Source organism: Equus caballus, chromosome X (assembly GCF_041296265.1).
Source record: "Equus caballus isolate H_3958 breed thoroughbred chromosome X, TB-T2T, whole genome shotgun sequence".
NCBI classification, from domain to species: domain Eukaryota; kingdom Metazoa; phylum Chordata; class Mammalia; order Perissodactyla; family Equidae; genus Equus; species Equus caballus.
This window is the reverse complement of record NC_091715.1, coordinates 6,609,230-6,629,122: the sequence shown is the minus strand read 5'-3', so window position 1 is coordinate 6,629,122 and position 19,893 is coordinate 6,609,230. Positions and strand designations below refer to the sequence as shown.

Genomic DNA, 19,893 nt, shown 5'->3' with positions numbered 1-19,893 from the left:
ATTAGAATACAATTAAGTGTAAACTGGCTTTTAGCTGCCAAAGTTTCAGCAGGAGAGAAATCAAAGTAGAAGGGGAAAAAGTTAATAAAACCATAGTTGAATTTTTTTCAATTTTACATCTTTAATTGTGGAAATTTCTAACAGACACAAAAGTAGAACTCTTTTGTTTCATCCCTGCCCGATTTTTTCTCTGAAGTACTTCAAAGTGCGTCCAGGATGGAATGACTGAGCTATTATCTTGAAGGCTGAGAGGAAGTGGGGGCCAGGGTTCAGCAAATGGGACTCCCGTGAGAGAAGGAATGTTCTTTATGGGGAAGTTGAAAGCGTTGGGCCTGAAAGGCAGAACTCTTGTTAATGAGTACGGAAGTTCCCCCAGTCCTGTTCATTTTGAATCTCTCCGAGCCTCCGCTCCCTCCTCCCAGGGTGTGTGTTTATGGTTTGGATAGCCCCCAAATGACTCCTGGGTTTGTGGCTGAAGTAGCTGAGTTGAGTGGCCGATACATGGAAATCAGAGGCAGAAGAACAGGAAGGGGAGGCCATGAGTTTCATTTGGGCAGGTTGAATCTGAGATGCGGTTGGGAGATTGTGTTAGTTTCCTAGGGCTGTTGTAACAAATTACCATAAACTGTGAAAGGAGAAATTTTTGCCCTCCTGTCAGCAGGGCCATACCTCCTCTGGCTGCTCCAGGGGAGAATCTGTTCCTTGCCACTTCCAGCTTCTGGTGGCTGCCGGCTTCCTTGGGCTTGTGGCCGCATCCCTCCAATCTCTGCCTCTGGGCACACAGCCTCCTCTTCTGTCTGGGTCCAATCTCCCCCTGTCCCTCTCTCGTGAGGACATTTGTGAGTGTCTTTAGGGTCCTCCTAGAGTATCGAGGATAATCTCTTCATCTCAAAGCCCTTAATGTAATCACATATGCAAAGACCCTTTTTCCAAACAAGGTCACAGGTTCAAGAATTAGGACCTGTCATCTTTGGGGAACATTAGTCAGCTTATTGACATTATCCAAATGGAAATCACTCGAAGGTATTCCAAGACAATGAATGGGACTTTTCCTGTGAGTTTGGAAGAATTCTGGCTAAAGCCCACAGTTCATACTGGTTGCTCTGTGTTCCTGAGAAGCAGCAGAACACACTAGTCATCAGCCTACCCCTGGGTGGTGCTTGGGGAAGGCTTGTCCCACCCTCAGGCCAAGTGAGGACAGCTCCCAGAGAAGCCCTCACAAAGATCTGGAATACCTACAAAAGAGAGAGATTAGCATCTCATTCTCAAGTTGTATTTCAGATCGACTCTCTGTGCCGACATGAGCAGAGGGCAAAGACAGTGTCATGAGAGGTCACCGAGGACTGAGTGGTGGGTGGGTAAACTCTCCCAGCACCTTGAGAATGTCACTGTGTATCAAATTATCCCGAAATTTAGCAGCTTAAAACCACAAACTCAGGCCTGACCCAGGACTTCACTACTCTTGTTAACCGTCCCATTTGCTGTGATCCAAGCAAGGATTTTGAATGGTAGCGACTTCTTTGCAAGAGACAAAACAGTTTTACCCGGGGAAAGAGTAGTGGAGGCATAAATTATCTGTCATCATTCTTGGTCTTGAGATCTCATCAAGGTCTCAAGATCTAAGTGGCTCCCTTAGTCATACAAATGTGTAGGCAGCAGGTGAAGGATCAGCTGTCTCTCCCTGGGGTCCCTGGTACGACATGGGGATTTCTGCTTTGTGGAGAAGCCCAGGGATTTCTGGGAGGGCAGAGGCCAATAGCTTAACCTCTGTTTCAAAATTAGGGAGAACTGATGGAGGCAGGGAGGGAGGAAAGGAAGGGTAAAAAGCAGCCAGATCCACCACCCTCCAAGTGACCATCAGCTGAGGTCAAGGACGTAGACCTGGGGGTCCCAGATCAGAGCTCAGCCCATGGGCAGGGCCGGGGGCTCCAGAGAGGGCAAGAGTTTTGCAGCCAGCCTGGCAACCTTACTTTTCTTTACAAATTGCATCTGGGGAAGATTTTTTTTTCAAATTTCGAACACCACCTGGGACCAACTTGCTTGTAACTTGGGGATAGCTTTGCGAACTAAATCGCAGTATAAAAATGCGATACCTGAGTCCCATAGATCATCCAGCTGATTCTAGTGAAAGCCAACAGAGGAAATTCCAAGCTGCAAAAAATAATTCTGTACCTGAGCTTTCGGTGAGACATCGTTGAACATCCTAGTTTTCCAAAATGCAGGCTGAAGCTTCTGCTCTTTCACTAGGATATCATTTGTGTCATTGTGGAATGCCTTTCTAGCTTCATACTCCACATCTGAGGGGGAAAAATACACAATAAAGATCCTGACACGAGGCTCTCGTGGAAGGCCGAGTGAAATTGCATTTCTAACAAGCCCCCCGGGCAATGCCGAGGCGGCTTGCATCTCTGCGAACCATTGGAATAAAATGACAGAACCTGGAGAGTCGGCACCCTGCGGGAGCCTAATGAATGTGATTTCATTCCCTCCCTCTCGCCCCACAACACAGCCACAACCACACACACACAGGGAGAAAGGGACCATCTGTGCGTCCTGAGAGCTGAAAGAATTTCGGGTGCTGCGGGAAGGAGGGGCGCTGGAAGCTTCTTTGGTGTTGGAGGGACTGCTGATTGGGATGCGGGAAATTCCTTCACTGGCCGCTGGCCAAAATACTTGTTTCAGTTGGATCTATTGACTGAACTTCAAGGAATGTAGGAGTATTTGACTAGGTGCAGAAATAACAGGAAGTAACGGAGGACAGCTGTCTGAAAGGTGGTAGAAATTTTACCACAATTTTTCCAGGCAGACATAGGAAGTTTCTAAAAACTTAACTGATCATGATAACTCTTTACTTTTGCATAATTATACACGTGGAAGGGCCACAGGAAATATCGTGTGATTGACTTTTTAAAAATAAATTTTATTTTATCTTGGAATAGTTTTGGATTTACAGGAAAGGCGCAAAGATAGTACACGGAGAGCCTATATACATTTCCCCGGGACATTACTGGTCACTGAACTCCTGGCTCTATTCGCATCTCCCCAGTTTGTGCACTGATATCCTCTTTCTGTCCCAGGACGTCACGTGGCATTTAGTTGCTGTGTCTCCTGAGTCTCCGCTGGCCCATGAGTTTCTCTAGCTTTCTGGCTCATGACCTGGACAGTTTTTAGGAGGACGAGTCAGGTATTTTGCAAGATGTCCCACAGTTTGGGCTTGTCTGCGTTTTTCTCGTGACTAGACTGGGTTATGGATTTGGGGGAGGAACACACAGAAGCAATGTGACCTCGGCGCACCACATCAGGAGGTACTTGACGTCCACATGGCTTGTCATAGGTGACAGTCATCTTGATCACATGGATAAGGAAATGATGCCAGGTTTCTCGCTACAGCGAGAAGGTGTTCTGTGGGAAATCACTGTGATTCAACGGTTAGCCACCAAGTTCATAACCCAGCAGGCTATCCCTGAGACCAAATGAAGATGATCAGATCACAGCATTGATTGTCAATTTAAAACATACTGAGAGAAAGGAGGAAAGGTGGGTGGTGGATGTGTTTAGGGCAGGATGCTAGCTGGGTGAAAGGGCCGCACTACCTTATCGTCAGTTACATGAAGTGCTTCTCTCTCTCTCTCTGCCACGACAGCCTGCCCAGCTGACTGCGCTTAGAGGGACCACAGTTGAAGGTGAGCAAGGCAGATCAGCAGGTGGAAGGTGCCTGGACTCAATACCGCTGGGCTGTCAGAGAGGCAGTGGGGCAAGCATGCCCACCACAGCTATAGCTTGCTAGGTAACCTGCTCAGCAACCGTGGGTGTTAGCTGTGTTTCTCAGGTAGAGGACGCAAGTGGTCATAATAGGTGTCACCAGCGATGGCCAATTTAAATCTTTATTTTATTTTATTTTATTTTTTGAGGAAGATTAGCCCTGAGCTAACTACTGCCAATCCTCCTCTATTTTCTGAGGAAGACTGGCCCTGAGCTAACATCCATGCCCATCTTCCTCTACTTTATATGTGGGACACCTACCACAGCATGGCGTGCCAAGTGGTGCCATGTCCGCACCTGGGATCCGAACCGGCAAACCCTGGGCCGCCGAGAATCGGAATGTGTGAACTTAACCACTGTGCCACCGGGCCGGCCCCCAGCGATGCCCAATTTAAGACCCCACTAATATTGGGGGCCTACTTGGTCCTTCCATCCCTCCATATCTATGTATAGCTTACATACGCTCTACTTACTTATACGTTTAATGTATCTCATAAGATACTACTTCACATAGTTTCTCTTATTTTCTAAAGCAGAATCAAATACTCTAAAAATCTAGCAAATACACATCACAAAAGCCCATACGTATTTCTTATTTTGTTATTATTTTGTTTTGCTTAGTGTGATAGAAAAGCCCGGGGGTTGCTAAATTATGGCTGGAGGGCTGGCCATCTGTTTCTGTTAATAAAGCTTTATTGGTCCAGTGCCGCATCCATTCATTTACTTACCCTGGGGCTCCTATGGCAGAGTTGGGTAAATGTGACAGAGACCGTGTGGCTTGCCAAGGCTAAGATCTTTACTGTCTGGTTCCTTACCAAATTTTCTGACCCCTGTGATGGACTAAAGAAATGTCACAAGTTCAAGAGACTCAAGTTAAACACATAGTTTAGTTTAAGTGTTCAACCAAGGGCAAGGCAACGCGACCCAAAGACTCGGGGGGAAGAGCCATTACACGTAAACTCTCAGGCTCCCCTCAGAGGATTCGCTTACCACATTTTCTCTGTGAGTGCCTTTCAGTCTTTCTGATACTGAAATGTGTGCTCCAGCAGGTGTCTCAGACAAATGTTTCTGCAGCGTGCGCGACAGGGTTGACGTAAGGTTGTATGATCTGCCAACTGCTGTAGTTCTAACCGCGAGCCAAGCTCTTGAGGTTAATGTGGATTTCCTATTCCCTGCTCACGGCCACTTGAGTACCAGCGAAGCAGTCATTTCAGAATTAGCCAAAGTCTGTGGTTAATGAGCGTATTTAGTCCTTTTTGGTCGATATGTGAGACTTAACAGTCTGGTGTGGATGAGGACTTCAGAGCATATAGCCCTCCCAGAAATGAGTCATCTCGTTTCATTTAATTAGTATAGTGTGCTACAAAAGAAAACATAAAACTTGAACAAAGTTTGAAATATGTAACATGTATATATGCATGTCCATCCTATTCACCTCACCCCACCACATACTCACACACACACATGCACACACACACTTCCTTGACAGTGCGATGATAGTCAAATGGCATCAGACTCGGCCGTCTGCGACCTACCTCCATCTTCTCAAAAGTGGACTCCTGTTGCTTCAAGATGGTAGGGTGAGAAGTTGCGTTTCTTGGTCTGACTAGTTTGCAGACATTCATGGTGACAGGGAAGTGAATCTCGGGTTTCCCTCTGGAGGAAGTGCTTAGGACCTGACCTGCCTGGGTTTGATTCTCAGCTCTACCACCTCCGTGACCTTGGACAAGTTTCCTCACCTCTTCCGGTGCCTTATACATAAACGAGAGAGAAAAAGATGAGCCACAAGGGTGGAGGTGAGAGTTAAGCAAGACGCTAAGTAGCTGATGCTGCCAGCTCATGGAAGGCAGTCAGATAATAATATTAGTTTAGTTTCCTTCCTCTTCTCAGAACACAAGCCCCACCCTTGTCCTTCCCACGGCTCTTCTCAGGCCGTGAGGCTTCCCTCCCAGACTCGTCACCTGCCCGTGGCAGAGCTGAAGCCGTCCTCTTCAGTACTATTCCTCAGCCCATGAATTTCTGTTTGTTCGGAGGAAAGAGCAGGTTCCTTCAGGAGCCAAGATTCCTGTTTTGTCGGGTGAGGTTAATACCCAACAACAACCACAAATCAGGCTCTTTGGGGTCCAAGCCCGGGTTCAAAACCCATTCACTGTCTGGAATATTTGCAGAGCTACTGATTTCTCCACCCCAGGGGGCAGAGAAAGGGGTTGAGAGCCAAGATATAAGCCACTGCAACAGTTTTTACCCGCTTAAAGCTTTGTAGCCAAACCTGAACATTTTTGTCCATTTCATGAGGTCAAAGCAAGCAAATTTAATTGTGGATAGAGAGGGTAGCAGATGCTGCCTGGACTCCAGCCATGTCATCCTTGCATCCTGTTAACACATTCCTTGAGCCTCAACAGCCAGCCTTGCACCTCTTTGCAGGAGGATGCCCTCAGGTGGCAGGAACTCACTCTGCCAATCCACGCAGAGAGCCTGGGGGACCAGAAGTGCCTGGGAGTTGAAATGCCCACCCCAGGGGAAGCCCTTCCTGGCTGACTGACAAGAGTGGACCCTCCAACTCCCTTGCCCCATCAGACAACCTGAGGAGTAGCTATGGGGGACAGACACTAAGATGGCCTCCCCAATGAGCCCCAGTTGCTAGAGTTCACACTCTGTGTATTCCCTTCCACTGGGTGTGGACAGGACCTGTGACTCACTTCTAACCAGTAGAAAACGGCAAAGGTGATGGCATATCATTTCTGGGTTTATGTTAAAAAAGATTGTGGTTGGGGCTGGCTCCGTGGCCGAGTGGTTAAGTTCGCGCGCTCTGCTGCGGCGGCCCAGGGTTCGGATCCTGGGCGCAGACATGGCACTGCTCGTCAGGTCACGTTGAGGTGGCGTCCCACATCCCACAACTAGAAGGACCTGCAACTAAGATACACAACTATGTACTGGGGGGGTTTGGGAAATAAAGCAGAAAAAAAAAAAAGATTGGCAACAGTTGTTAGCCCAGGTGCCAATCCTTAAAAAAAAAAAGGAAGATAGGCAACAGTTGTTAGCCTAGGTGCCAATCTTTAAAAAAAAAAAAAAAAAAAAGATTGTGGCTTCCATCTTGCCAGCAGTATCTTTCTTGCTGGCTCTGATCAATCAAGCCACCTTGTTGTAGGCTGCCCTGTGGAGAGGCCCATGTGGCAAGGAACTGAAGGTAGCCTCTGGCCAACAGCCCGGGAAGAACAGAAATTTGCCAATTAACATTAGGCTTGGAAGTGAATCCTTCCCCACTCAAGCCTTCAGATGAGACCCAGCCCTGGCAGACATCTTAATTGTAGCCATTGAGAGACCCTGAAATGGGAGACCCAGCTAAACCGTGCCTGAACTCCTGAGCCATAGAAACTGGGGAATAATAAATGTGTGTTGCCACTTTCTGGTCCAGCATGTGAGGAGCTTGGCAGTCACACTTCATCCTACCAAGTAAAAAGCTGAACAAGCTGAAAAATCAACAACTCTTCTTAGATTTGTCAGAGAAGCGAGGTCACAGAGAAAACTGCTGCCCCCAAAATTGAAGAGATGGGCAAGCAGATGCAGAGAACCACAACTTGCTGGCATGGAAACCATGAGCAGAAACCTCTAGAGGAACCATGCTGGGGTAGGAAAACCTGAACAGTAATTGACAAATTGCTGGAGGCTCAGTGTGGACAAGTCTGTGAGTTAAAAACTCCAGGGGACCCCACACTTTTATGAAATTTACCTCCTAGAGCTCTACCAGGGTCTCCCAGTGAAGACTGGAGAAAAATCTGCTCACTCCTCTGTCAGAGGGAGGGGGAGAGTGGCCATTTTTATATATGCCAGCACATTCTGTTCTTCCGAACAAGATCTGCCCTCAAGAGAAATGTGACAGTAACCTATTGAAGTTATCAGAGCCTAACTTACTGAGGTTTTGTCAGAGCCTAACTGCCCTGGAGGAAGGGAAATACCAAACTCCCGCTTCCTCCAGACATCCTTTCCCATCAATGGCAGGGGAAAAAACTGAGAGGCGTTTGTAAAGTTCACAGCCAAGGGGCACAGGCTCACTAAAAGATGCTTCTCCTCCCCCAGCATCTTCCCACCCCACCACTAAAGACCTGTTTACCACAATTCTTTTCACCTAGTGCATCATGTCCAGCTTTCAACAAATAATTACAAGGCATACTGAAAGGCAATAAACAGTTTGAAAAGACAGTGCAAGCATCAGAACCAGACTCGGAGTCATACTGTTATCTTTGTGTTCATGGTATGTTTTCAAATCTTCCTTTGCATCTTGCATCTTTAGTCACTAAGACTGCACATTTAACGTCAGAAATGGTGCCTCCTGGTTTCTAACCAGCTAAGCTTTAGACTCTAGCCTTCTTTCCAGTCCTTTCTAATAGTGATCCACATCCCTGTTCCCTTCTGTCTCCTCAGAAGGAGAAACTTTGTCCTGTCTGTCACCTCTTCCCCCACCAAGAACTTGTGATAGATGTCTTTTGACTTTATAGGAGATAAGAAATTCAAGAACATCTATACATTCAGGGCATAATTTCAAATTGGAATGGATTTACTGACTTTTTTTTTCCCTGAGGAAGATTCTTCCTGAGCTAACATCTGTTGCCAATCTTCCTCTTTTTGCCTGAGGAAGATTCACCCTGAGCTCACATCTGTGCCAATCTTCCTCTATTCTGTATGTGGGTCACTGCCACAGCATGGCCACCGATGAGTGGTGTAGGTCCCCACCCAGGAACTGAACCCGAGCCACCAAAGTGGAGCATGGTGAACTTAACCACTAGACTATGGGGCCAGCCCCAGATTTACTGACTTTTGATTGAATAGATCTTTTCCATCATTCATGCTCTTAAAAGCACAAATAAAACTTTTTCTAAGTTCAATTTGGCTGCCAATCAAGTGTGTACAATTTTTCTACAATTCTATTAAGAGATAATTTCGTGTATACATTTAAACAAAAATGTGTGTCTGTACTCTTGTTTTTTGAGGAAGATTAGCCCTGAGCTAACATCTGCTGCCAATCCTCCTCTTTTTTGCTGAGGAAGACTGGCCCTGAGCTAACATCCATGCCGGTCTTCCTCTACTTCATATGTGGGACATCTGTCACAGCGTGGCTTGACAAGCCATGTGTAGGTCTGCACCTGGGATCCAAACCAGCAAACCCCGGGCCGCCAGAGCAGAACATGCGAACTTAACTGCTACACCACCGGGCCAGCCCCTGTGTGTGTACTCTTAAAGTCACTCCAAAGAGAGCAGATTTATAGAAAAGAATTTGCCTTGAATCGGCCTTAAGTGTTTGTCAATTGACCTCAAATACACAGCTGAGCATCTGGGTCTCAAAATCATTACATTGCTTTTTGAGTGTTGGAAATTTTCATTAAAAACAACAACTTTTTCTCTTTTTGAGCTGAAAGATCCAAATGTCAGTTTATAGGATAAGGTGAATTGAACTGAAATGCTGCCATTCCTCATTATAAGAATGCTAGAGAAATGTCTTTAGATATGTAAATGGAAGAATAATTGTTTCTAACCATGAAGGAATGTAGAATTACTTATGCTTTCATGCACATCAGAAAAAGAACAAAATGTGGATTTACATGTAAAACACTTTCCTTGATTTAACTCACCATTGAACTATCCTTAATTGTTCATGCTTGCCCATTTATTTGTGGCTCTGTTCTCTTAGTCATTAAACATTTATTTAAGAATAATAGCATTAACTACTGATACCACAGGCAGCTTTTAATGTATTTTTGTTTCCTTTTCTTTTTCCTTGGTGTTTATTCCATCACTAATGTCAATTGCAGCTTACTATACTGTTACTTTTGATACGTTTACTTCATGAGACTGTTAACACTTGTTCTTTCTTCACAGAATAGCTGTGTTCCAGCAAATTTAGCTGTGAATTGAAAATCGAATCTCTGTCAAGTGAACCCTGTTTTGCTTTCCATTTGAGCTTTATTTATTTAATGACTGGCTAGTTGGTTTCAGAGAGAAAGCATTTAAAATGGTGTCAATGAGGTGGGATTCGTTTGCAATTAGATTGGTCCATTTGAGGGCACTGAGCTGCTCATCTGTGCAAAAAGCGCTTCTGTCAGAGTGTATCAGAGCCCCGGCCTCTGCTTTGATCTAGACTGGGGGAATGTTCTCAACCTGAAAGGACATTCTCTCTTTCTCAACACGAAATCGCTTTCGTTTATCCCTCCCAGTCCTTATCTGTCTTCTTCCTCTTTCATTTGCTTCCTTTTCCTCCCAGCATCCTGACTTCTGTCCGAAGCTGGTCCCAAACAGTCCTCACTCCCTGGGGCCTTACAATGCTCTTTGGCTTAGTTGGATGTTGATCAGTTTTTCTGCATCTGTTTTGAACTAAGCCCTCTCCAAATTTAAATACGGCCTGGATGTTCCCTTTCTTTTTCAGGTTGAGATACAAGCTCTAGGGCCTTGCTGCTCAAAGTACGAGCCATTGACCAGCAGCATCCACATCATTGGGAGCTTGCTAGAAACACAGTCTTGCACCTCGCCCCAGACATCCGGAATCAGAATCTGCAGAACATGCGAACTTAACTGCAATGAGATCTGCAAGGGAATGCACATTAAAGTTGATGAATTCTGTTCTCAGGTGACATCATTTATGTGTCTATTTAAAAAAAAGTACAGTTTAATTTTAAACCATACTCCACCTCTATCTCTTTCCACGTCCTCCACTTATATCTATGACTAGTTTATTTGGTGCTGGCAATGCCTTTGTCCTTTCTGCGTTCTTCTTTATTAAGGCCTGGTAGCACTCCCATATTTATTGGACACTGTCTTTTTATCTTTGTTCAATCAATTTGCACATGGTGCTCAGTAAATTTCTGTTGAATGAAATGAATTGAAAGGCCAAGGTGCTGCTGACCATCAGATGGACCCAAAGGAGGCCTGTGGCTGGAGCAGCTGAAATCCTTTATCAGGAAGGCAGATGTCTTAGCCTGGGTTCCTTAGAAAGCAGGGGCTAAGGCAAATTGTGTGCTAAAGCTTTACTGGGGACACCATGGGATCCCAGGACAGCAGGAGTGAGGACAAAAGGGAAGGAAGGCAGGGTAGGAGAAAGAGCAAATTAATAGTGGTACCTTTATGAACTGGCCACAGATTTCCAAGAAACACAGCTGGTTGCTCAGGGCTGTATGAAACCACTTGTCGGAAACATCCATTGGGGGAGGAGGGAAATATGAGCAATTTATCTGCCAGCACCTTCCTGCTTCTGCTCTCTCATTGGCCTTTTTGCCTGTCCCACTAGGTGTTAACCTCCCTGCATTTAGGGCTTAGCTGTCCAGCCCTTCAAGGCAGCTGCTGGATAAGCCAGAGCCTCTGTGGGTGGACCTAGAGGGGCCACAATGTCCAGCTCTTTGCCAGTTTTGCAAAGTTTTATTGGAACATAGCTGTGCCCGTTAATTTACATACTGTCCTCCTCAGTTTATCCGTAAAACTTAGCCGAAAGGCTCGTTCTGTGTATTAAATCAGACAATGAGTAAAATGCACAGTGCCTGCCCACTGATGAGCTCCAAAAACGGGAAGTGACGTTCTTGTGAATTACACTCTCCTCACTTCGGCTGCTGCTACGAGCACATCTGAACAGACCATCCACCTGCCCCTGGCTACCTCCTCCTCTGGGCTCTGTGGAATACCTGAGGTTCTCACTATGAACTCAGTCCTTTCGGTTGAGACATCTGGATGTCAGGGCACTCACTGTGAAAAAGAAGTTGCCCGGAAGAGAAACCCCCTGAGCCTCTCCCAGCGGCTGGTGTATCTGATCAAGTGGGGATAGCAGGCAAATGTGAATTGTGGAGCCAAGGGAAAGCCGAGACAACAGGGCATTTCCTGGGCCGCCCAGACTGTGAAAATGCAGGGTGGAAAACTGAGAGGGAGAGAAGAGGGTGGGGGTGCAAAAATGGACTTCATATACTTCAAGGCCTGATAATTACCGGACAAGTATCTCAACGTCCATGCTCAGCTGACTATGGCTCTGCAGTGTCATCTTTCTATTTCTCACATCTACGGTACTTCGAGATGTTTCCACTTCCCAAGTGTGTGTGCTTTACCTGTCTACTTTTTCGCATATTGTAGTTGCACTGTTTCACGAAAAAGTTTCCGTCATCTGTTTTATTTCTCATACTAATTTCAAGTTCTTTCTTACTTTTTCGACAGTTAAGAAATTCAGCCTTATATCCATCATTCCACACGTTTGCTCTGAGGCCCAGCTGTAGCCAGTCTGGCCTAGGAATCTTCATTTGTAACAATCTCCTCCCCAAGGGAGTAATTCATGCTTTATTCTATATGCATAAAAGTTTCAAAATTATATCAGTACTAATGATAATAAATATAGAGTGAAGTTTTTAAAAAAAGCTCTTCTAGGTCGAAGTAATTTCCCCATTTAAGAAAAATAAAAGAGCCCTCTAGGTTATGGCTCTCTTAACCAAAGCTTTTTTAAAAAAAAAAAAAAGAAAGAAAAAACCCAGTTCTATCAGGTTTATCGTCATCAACAAACCTAACAGGCCCATTGGCAACCCAGAAGCAGACACCTTTGACCTCTCCCCCCAGTAAATGGGCCCCTTTCTCTCATTTCTTTCCCACTCAACCAAAGGTAAGGCGTCCCCCCGTTTTCCTGCGTCTTCTCTCATTAAACACTTACATTGCAAACATTCACATGCCTTCCCACCCCAGCGGCTCATGTACATTTCTACCACCAGCTTTGCAGTTTTAAGGAAGGCAAAGTTTGGGCTCAGCTCCTATGCCTTCTTCCTGGAAAACCACAGGCCTAGGCTTCCTGTCGGCACCCGTGGAAGGCAGACAGAGGCTGCCCTGCCTGATGGGAAGTAGAGCCTTTAACAAAGGGCTGCAGATGCCACCGCTTCAAAAGGATCCGACCTGGCGCGCCCAGGATCCTAATGGGTGAAACCCTGAGCCACCGAAGCGGAGCACGCAAACTTAACCACTCGGCCAGGCCAGCCCCTCTTTAAGATTTATTTGTTGATTTTAAACGAAAATCCCAGGGGCAGGCCCGTGGCCTAGTGGGTGAGTTCACGTGCTCCGCCTCCACGGCCCAGTGTTTCACCAGTTCGGATCCTGGGCGTGGACATGGCACCGCTCATCAAGCCACGCTGAGGTGGCGTCCCACATAGCACAACCAGAGGGACCCATGACTAGGATGTACAAGTATGTACTGGGGGCTTTGGGGAGAAAAAGAAAGAAAAAAGAAGATTGGCAACAGATGTTAGCTCAGGTGCCACTCTTTAAAAAAAGAAATGAAAATCCTGCCTCTGTGGGATTGTTTCCATGGCGCAGAGGGGCCGTAAAAGAGCACTATTTAATACGAATCACATCGGTCACAGTTTATGAACGTGTTCTGGTGCCTGTAACGCATCAAAATCACGGATGGCGGAGTCCCAAATAGGAAAAATCTGCAACATGAGGTATGCTTTCCTGGTAAGAGCAGCTAAGACGAGATGGCAGTTTTGGGGGCTCTAGGTTCTGGGAATGAAACCACTGGGGAGGCTGGGTGAAAGGGGAGAAAGCCGACCTCCCCGACCTCTGGCATCTCGTTCCCCCACCCGTCCTCCTCCCAAGCAAGCATCCCCCTCGTGAGGCCTCGTGGCGCTTGCACAGGGCGCGCGGCCCCCAGGGAGCCTTTTCTGCAAGCGCGGGGGATCGGGGCGGGGGCTGCGAGAGAGGCCCAGGGCACATGATGCCTCCCCCACAAGCCCGCCCAGCACATGACCCAGGCCGGCCCGCGGGGTCCTGGCAGACCCTGGCCGCGATCCGGAGCACGGCCCATGGCCTCCCCGCGCCTCGGGACCTTCTGCTGCCCCACGCGGGACGCCGCCACACAGCTCGTGCTGGGCTTCCAGCCGCAGGCCTTCCACGCGCTGTGCCTGGGCAGCGGCGCGCTACGCCTGGCGCTCGGCCTCCTGCAGCTGCTGCCCGGGCGCCGGCTCGCGGGCCCCGGGGCCCCCGCGACAGCCCCGCCGGCCTCGGCCCGCATCCTGCGCGCCGCCACCGCCTGCGACTGGCTCGGCTGCCTGGGTAAGGGCGCACGGTCCCAGGGCGGGAGCTGCCCCAAGTCTGGGCGAGGGCGCACGGCCCCGGGGTGGGACCTGGCCCCGGGGTGGGACCTGCCCCCGAGTCTGGGCGAGGGCGCACGGCCCTAGGGTGGGACCTGCTTGGCGCGTGGATGAAGGCGCGCGGCCCAGGCTGGCAGCGGGTCGCTGCCCGGGTCGGGACGCACGGCGGGCGGAGATGGGCAGGGCATCTGCGTACTCCGAGCGAGCGCAGACGAGGACGAAACGGGAGGCGGCTCCCTCGGGACTGGACGGAACTACTAGGGGTCTCTACAAAACAAGATGGGCGGTGAAAATTATGTCCAAGGGACATTTGTTTTTTTAAAAAACCAGTTTATTGTTTTGGTTATTGCAAGCTTACTAGGGAAACTTTAGACAGTGCCGTTAAGCAAAACCCAGAAAATATAATGGATCCATAAGTATTTGACCAGTGAGACCTCTAAGCTAGACATTGCCAACCATTTTGTTTAACTTTTTATTTTGGAAAATGTCTACCATATACAAATGTAGAGAGACTGTATAATGAGCCCCCCGGTTCCCATCACCCAGCTTCATCTACACCCCATCCCCTTATCCCACTGTCCACTGGATTATTTTGAAGCAAATCCCAGAATTTGTATCATTTCATCCATACAGATCTCAGTATATAGCTCTAGAAGATAAGAATTTAAATATATATATCACACATATTTATATATATTACACCAATATCACTATCACCTTAAAATAATGAAAACCTATTCCTTGATATCATTGGTGTATGTTCAGTTGTCTCATAAATGTTATTTTTCAGTTGGTTTGTTCGCATCAGGATCCAAACACTGTCCACATTTTGCAGTCGGCTGACAGGTGCTGACCATTTTGGAATTTTTCGGTAATGCTTGCTCTTGAAGCAAAGGCTGTTGGCAGGGTTGGAACTGCCCTCCATGTGCGTGCCCAGAGGGGAGGGCAGCAGTTCATACCCCACCTTGAGCAGGTATCTGGGCACGGGTGGCTGTGTGTCCCAGGGCCCAGTCCTCCCATTCTCCGTGATGGGAGATGCTCAGGAACCTTGACTTCCAATAAATGCTGTGGAACCTCCAGTCGCTTTCTCAGACTTGAGGACTAAGACAGGAAGCAATACTTGTTTTCTATTAAGGATAAAACCATTTTAGTGCAGGATAATTAAATAAAAAATTGGTTTTCTTCCCCATTCTTCTAAATCATTTTGGAAAAGTATCTTAACAGTAATTTAGTTCCTGTAACTTGAACATCTGGAAATAAAGATGCACCCAAACATCTTTTGAGGGTCACTGAAATAATGTCTGTATGTTCTTCCACCTTTAGAAGGGAGGTCGATGGTGTTGTGGGCCAATGAGCAGCAGTAGAAGTCAGGGGAAGGCTGGGTCACTGGACTCCTTCACTGAAAAATAAGAACTCCCAGTGCCTAGGTCATAGGGTGTTGATGGAGCTCAGAGGAGGGCTATGTGCTGGAGTCAACACGGCACTCACAGAGGAAAAGCAGTATTTTCCTTAGCAGTGGCTTGACAGTGAGAAGATCTATCTTAAGCTATCTAGTTCATTCTTCCCCTTTAGTGGTGTATTACATAGTGTTTATTTACTGGTGTATTACACAGTATATACTTACTAGTGTGTTACACAGTATATATTTGGCAGTGTCTTACACAGTATATGTTTAGTAGTGTATTACACAGTAAATGTTTAGTAGTGTATGACAGTATATATTTACTAGTATATGACAGTATATATTTGGTAGTGTGTTACACTAGATACTAGTGTACACTAGTAAATATGTCTAACTTTGTACTGTGGATAGTTCCTTCCCCTTTAGCAGTGTATTACATAGTGTGTGCTTAAACAAAGGGTATCACATTACCTAACAAAGACTCTTAATAAAATACCTTGTGTGTGTGTATTGTTTTGAGGAGAATTAGATATTTGGGTCTAACAGCAAAGAAAACTCACAAATAATAAACGTCAAGAGCAAATTATCAAGAACTAATTTGTGAAAATCTTCAGTGTGTTTTTTTAAAGAATGAAAGTACTATCTTTTTAAACTTCAGAATTGTGCTTTCTCATTCTTTTTTATATGAGGAATAGTTAACATGGACATTAAAAATATAGCCAAGAAATAAAGCTCGTTCTTCACATAATCGCTTGTTAATGCCAAGTAAATACAGAGATGAGGGACATGATTCTGGCTAACGATGGTTTCAGTTGAAATCTAAGTGCTTTGCCACCATAATAGTAATTAATTTTTTGAGTAACTCAGTCTTACTTTTTTCCTCTCTCTTTCTGCCCACACCAATGTGTTTCTTCCTTTCTTCTCTCTTTCCCTCCCTCACTTCCTTCTCTCTCCCTTCCTATCTATCAATTATCTATCTATCTATCTGTCTATCTATCTGTCTGTCTATCTATCTATCTATCTATCTATCTATCTATCTATCTATCGTTTTTACGGAGTGACAAGTCAGCTTTAGATTTGAATTAGGACCAGAAACAAAGCATCATCTAATTCTCCCTTAGGGATCGTAGTCCGGTCTACGGTGTGGTTAGGATTTCCAGATTTCGTTGAAAGCATCTCAGACGTGAACAGGACAGACATTTGGCCTGCCGCCTTCTGTGTGGGGAGCGCAGTAAGTACGCCTCCCTTTGTTTGGCCCCTCCTCCCTCCCTGTTCTCCTCTTATGCTGTGGTCCTCCAAAGTGTGGTCCCAACCCACCCACCAACCCACTGGAGTTTGTTAGAAATGCAAATTCTCAGAGCCCTGCCCTGCCCTACTCATCAGGAACTTGGAGGGGAGGGGAGACCTTTGTGACTTAACAAACCCTCCAGGGGCTCCTGATGCACGCTCAAGTTTAAGAACCACTGCTGTAGTGGGGTTTCTCCCCCCACCCTTAAGCACACGTATGCAATCTTTACCGTAGTGCCATAATCAAAACCAGCTGGCCAGAAAAAAGGAAGTTATTGATTTATTGGATGTATTTTACATAATGAGATACACACACACACACACACACATTGCTCTGTTCACTGGGTTAACGCTCAAGGGAGTGATCTTAAAGTACGTGGATGCTATGCTGACCTTACCGTCTGTAGCAGAATTGTCAGTTTCTCTCCCTCCCTCCCCTCCGTGCTTCCCAGCTGCGTCTCGCTGGAGCATCTGTCTCAGCCCCCACTGATGAGGAGTATCAATCTCTTGCTGCCTCTAACACACGGGGCCCCTTTCCTTTCCCTTCTCCTAGGAAGGTCTTTCCTGCCCGTGTTCATTTGTTCTCAGCAAAAGAGCTGCTAGTTCAAAGACCCTGTGAGCCCTCATGCCGGTTTCAGCCGCAAGCCTGAGCCCTCTCTCCGCTGTGCCTCCAAGTGTAGCAGAAGGCAGGGCTCGCTCGTCCAGTCCCACTGAGCAGGCAGAGAACAAAGGCACAGCCCCCCTTGGTTCACCAGACTGTCCGCGTGTCTCCGGAGGCCTTTCATGTGCCGCTTCCTGACGTCAGAGGAAGAGGGCGTCCGCCAGCTCGTTTCACGGATGGGGGCAATCTGGTGCCTGTTTCCAGGAGCTTTGATGCCAGGCTCTTCCTGATTACAGATGTGGATCCAGCTGTTGTACAGTGCCTGCTTCTGGTGGCTGTTTTGCTATGCGGTTGACGCCTATCTGGTGATCCGGAGATCTGCGGGACTGAGGTATTCAGAGAAGTCCGCGGGCTCTCTGCCCGAGGCTCTGTGGTTTGAGGAGATACTATTGAGTGCTCCGAAGTATTTTTCAGTACAGCAGACACAGTCGGTCGGAATCTGTCAGCTGGCCCCTTCCCCGAGAAATCTATGGCAGCTCGCGTTTATAAAAAGCCAATATTGCTTCTTGGCCTTTTGGCTAAGATCAAGTATAAAAAGCCAAATGCAGATTCAAAATAATGACCATTTTAAAACCTTGAAAACAAGTAATTCAATAATTTAAATGCTTGGAACTGGACAAATGCTGAAAAAAATTGGCATGAATATAAACAATTTTTGATTGTATGGAAAAGTTCAAGGAAAAAAATCCTTCCAAATATGTACTGACACTTTATGCTAACTATGGAACCTGAGGGGGCTGGAGCTGCGGTGGCCGCCAGCTGAGAAATTGCATGGTGCCTAGGACATTGGCACTGGTGGCTTTGAATTGAATCTTGCTTGCTTTTTTTTTTTTTTTTTAAACAGCTTTATAAAGTTCACCCGTTTAAATGTGTAAAATACATTGTTTTTTAGTATATTCACAGAATTGTGCAACTGTCACCAGCATCTAGTTTTATGACATTTTAATCACTCCTCCAAAATTTCTGTACTAGTTATTGGGCACTCACCAATCTCCCCTCCCCTGGAACCCCTGGCAACTACGAATCAACTTTCTGTCTTTAGATTTGCCTCTTCTGGACATTTCTTATAAATGGAATCACACTATATGTGACCTTGTGTGTCTGGCTTCTTAAACTTAGCATAGCATGTTCAGGGTTTACCCATGTGGTAACACATATCAGTGCTTCACTCCTGTTCGTTGCTGAGTAATATTCCATTGTATGGCTAGACTACGTTTTAGTCATTTCTCAGCTGATGGACATTTTAGGTGGTTTCCATTGTTGTCACTGTTAGGAATAATGCAGCAATGAATTTGTGTTTGTTGGACATACGTTTTCACCATATACTCATGGGTATACGCCTAAGAGTGGAATTCTTGGGTCATACAATAACTCTGTGTACAACTTTGTAAGACACTGCTCAACTGCTTTCTAAAGAGGCTGCACCACTTTATGTCGGCACCAGCAATGCATGAGGGTTCCCATTTCTCCACAGCCTTGCTAACCACACTTGTTATTTGCTGTGTATTTGTTTGGTTTTTAATATTTTAGCCATCCTGGTGTGTGTGACGTGGTATCTCACTGTTGCTTTTGTTTTCCTGATGGCTAATGATGTTCAGCATCTTCTCATGTGCTTATTGGCCGTTTGTTTACCCTCTTTGGAGAAATAGCTTTTCATTTCTTTCGCCCATGTTTTAATTGGGCTATTTGTCTTCTTATATTGAGTTGTAGGAGTTCCTAATATATTCTGGATACAAGGGCCTTATTATGATGGATGATTTACAGATGTTTTCTCCCATTCCGTGGGCTCTCTTTTCCCTTACTTGATGGTGTCTTTTGAAACACGAAAGTTTGTAATTTTGATGACGTTCAATTTTTTTTAAAGATTTTATTTTTCCTTTTTCTTCCCAAAGCCCCCGGGTACATACTTGTGAACTCTTAGTTGTGAGTCCTAGTTGTGACATGTGGGACGCCACCTCAGCGTAGCCTGATGAGCGGTGCCATGTCCGCGCCCAGGATTCAAACCTGCGAAACCCTGGGCCACCAAAGCAGAGCGAGTGAACTTAACCACTCAGCCACGGGGCTGGCCCCTGATGACGTCCAATTTTCTATTTTTTTCTTTTATTTCTTGTGCTTTTGCTGTCATCTAAGAAACTATTGCCTAATCCAAGGTGACAAAGATTTACGCCTATGTTTTCTTCTGAGAGTTTTATGGTTTGAACACTTTTATTTAGCTTTGAATTAATTTTGGTGTGTGGGTGAGGAAAAGGTCCGCCTTTATTCTTTTGTGTGTGGATATCTAGTTGTCCCCGCACCATTTGTGGAATAAATTCACTTTTAAAACCAACATCAGTAGCCAAATAAGCATCATGTTTAGGCCATAGAGTACACTGGGCAATCTTAGTAGACCCCTGCTCTGAAATGGCGTATAGTCCTTATGGATACCACATCATCGTTAACTTTGGTCTCTCTGGCCTGAAATGCAGTGCTTACTTCATTTTTGTGTTTGTTCCTTCCACCTTTTTACCTTAGTTCCTAAGCTTTTACACGTCTGTAAAAACCTAGATTTACCTGGTTGTGAAGATTCTCTAGGGAAGATAGTCAAGGTCCAAGGTAGCCAACCAGGTGTATCGGTGAGGATTAGTTTTGACTACATAAAATACCTAAAATAATAGTGACTTAAACAGGATAGGACTTTCTCTTTC

At 46.1% G+C, this 19,893-nt stretch overlaps 1 protein-coding gene across 2 annotated transcripts in view; it reads left to right on the top strand.

Moving 5' to 3' along the window:
• The first annotated feature begins 13,448 nt into the window (after positions 1–13,448).
• Positions 13,449–19,893, top strand: part of GPR143 (G protein-coupled receptor 143) — a 48,716-nt gene continuing 42,271 nt past the window's right edge. Inside the window, exons 1-3 of one of the 2 annotated variants that reach the window (XM_005613969.4) lie at positions 13,449–13,821; positions 16,383–16,492; positions 17,446–17,540. In XM_005613969.4, coding sequence (XP_005614026.3) covers positions 13,512–13,821; positions 16,383–16,492; positions 17,446–17,540 — 515 coding nt within the window. In that variant the 5' untranslated portion in view covers positions 13,449–13,511. The remainder of the gene's footprint in view (positions 13,822–16,382; positions 16,493–17,445; positions 17,541–19,893) is intronic. The other variant, XR_011434947.1, reaches the window with a different exon arrangement.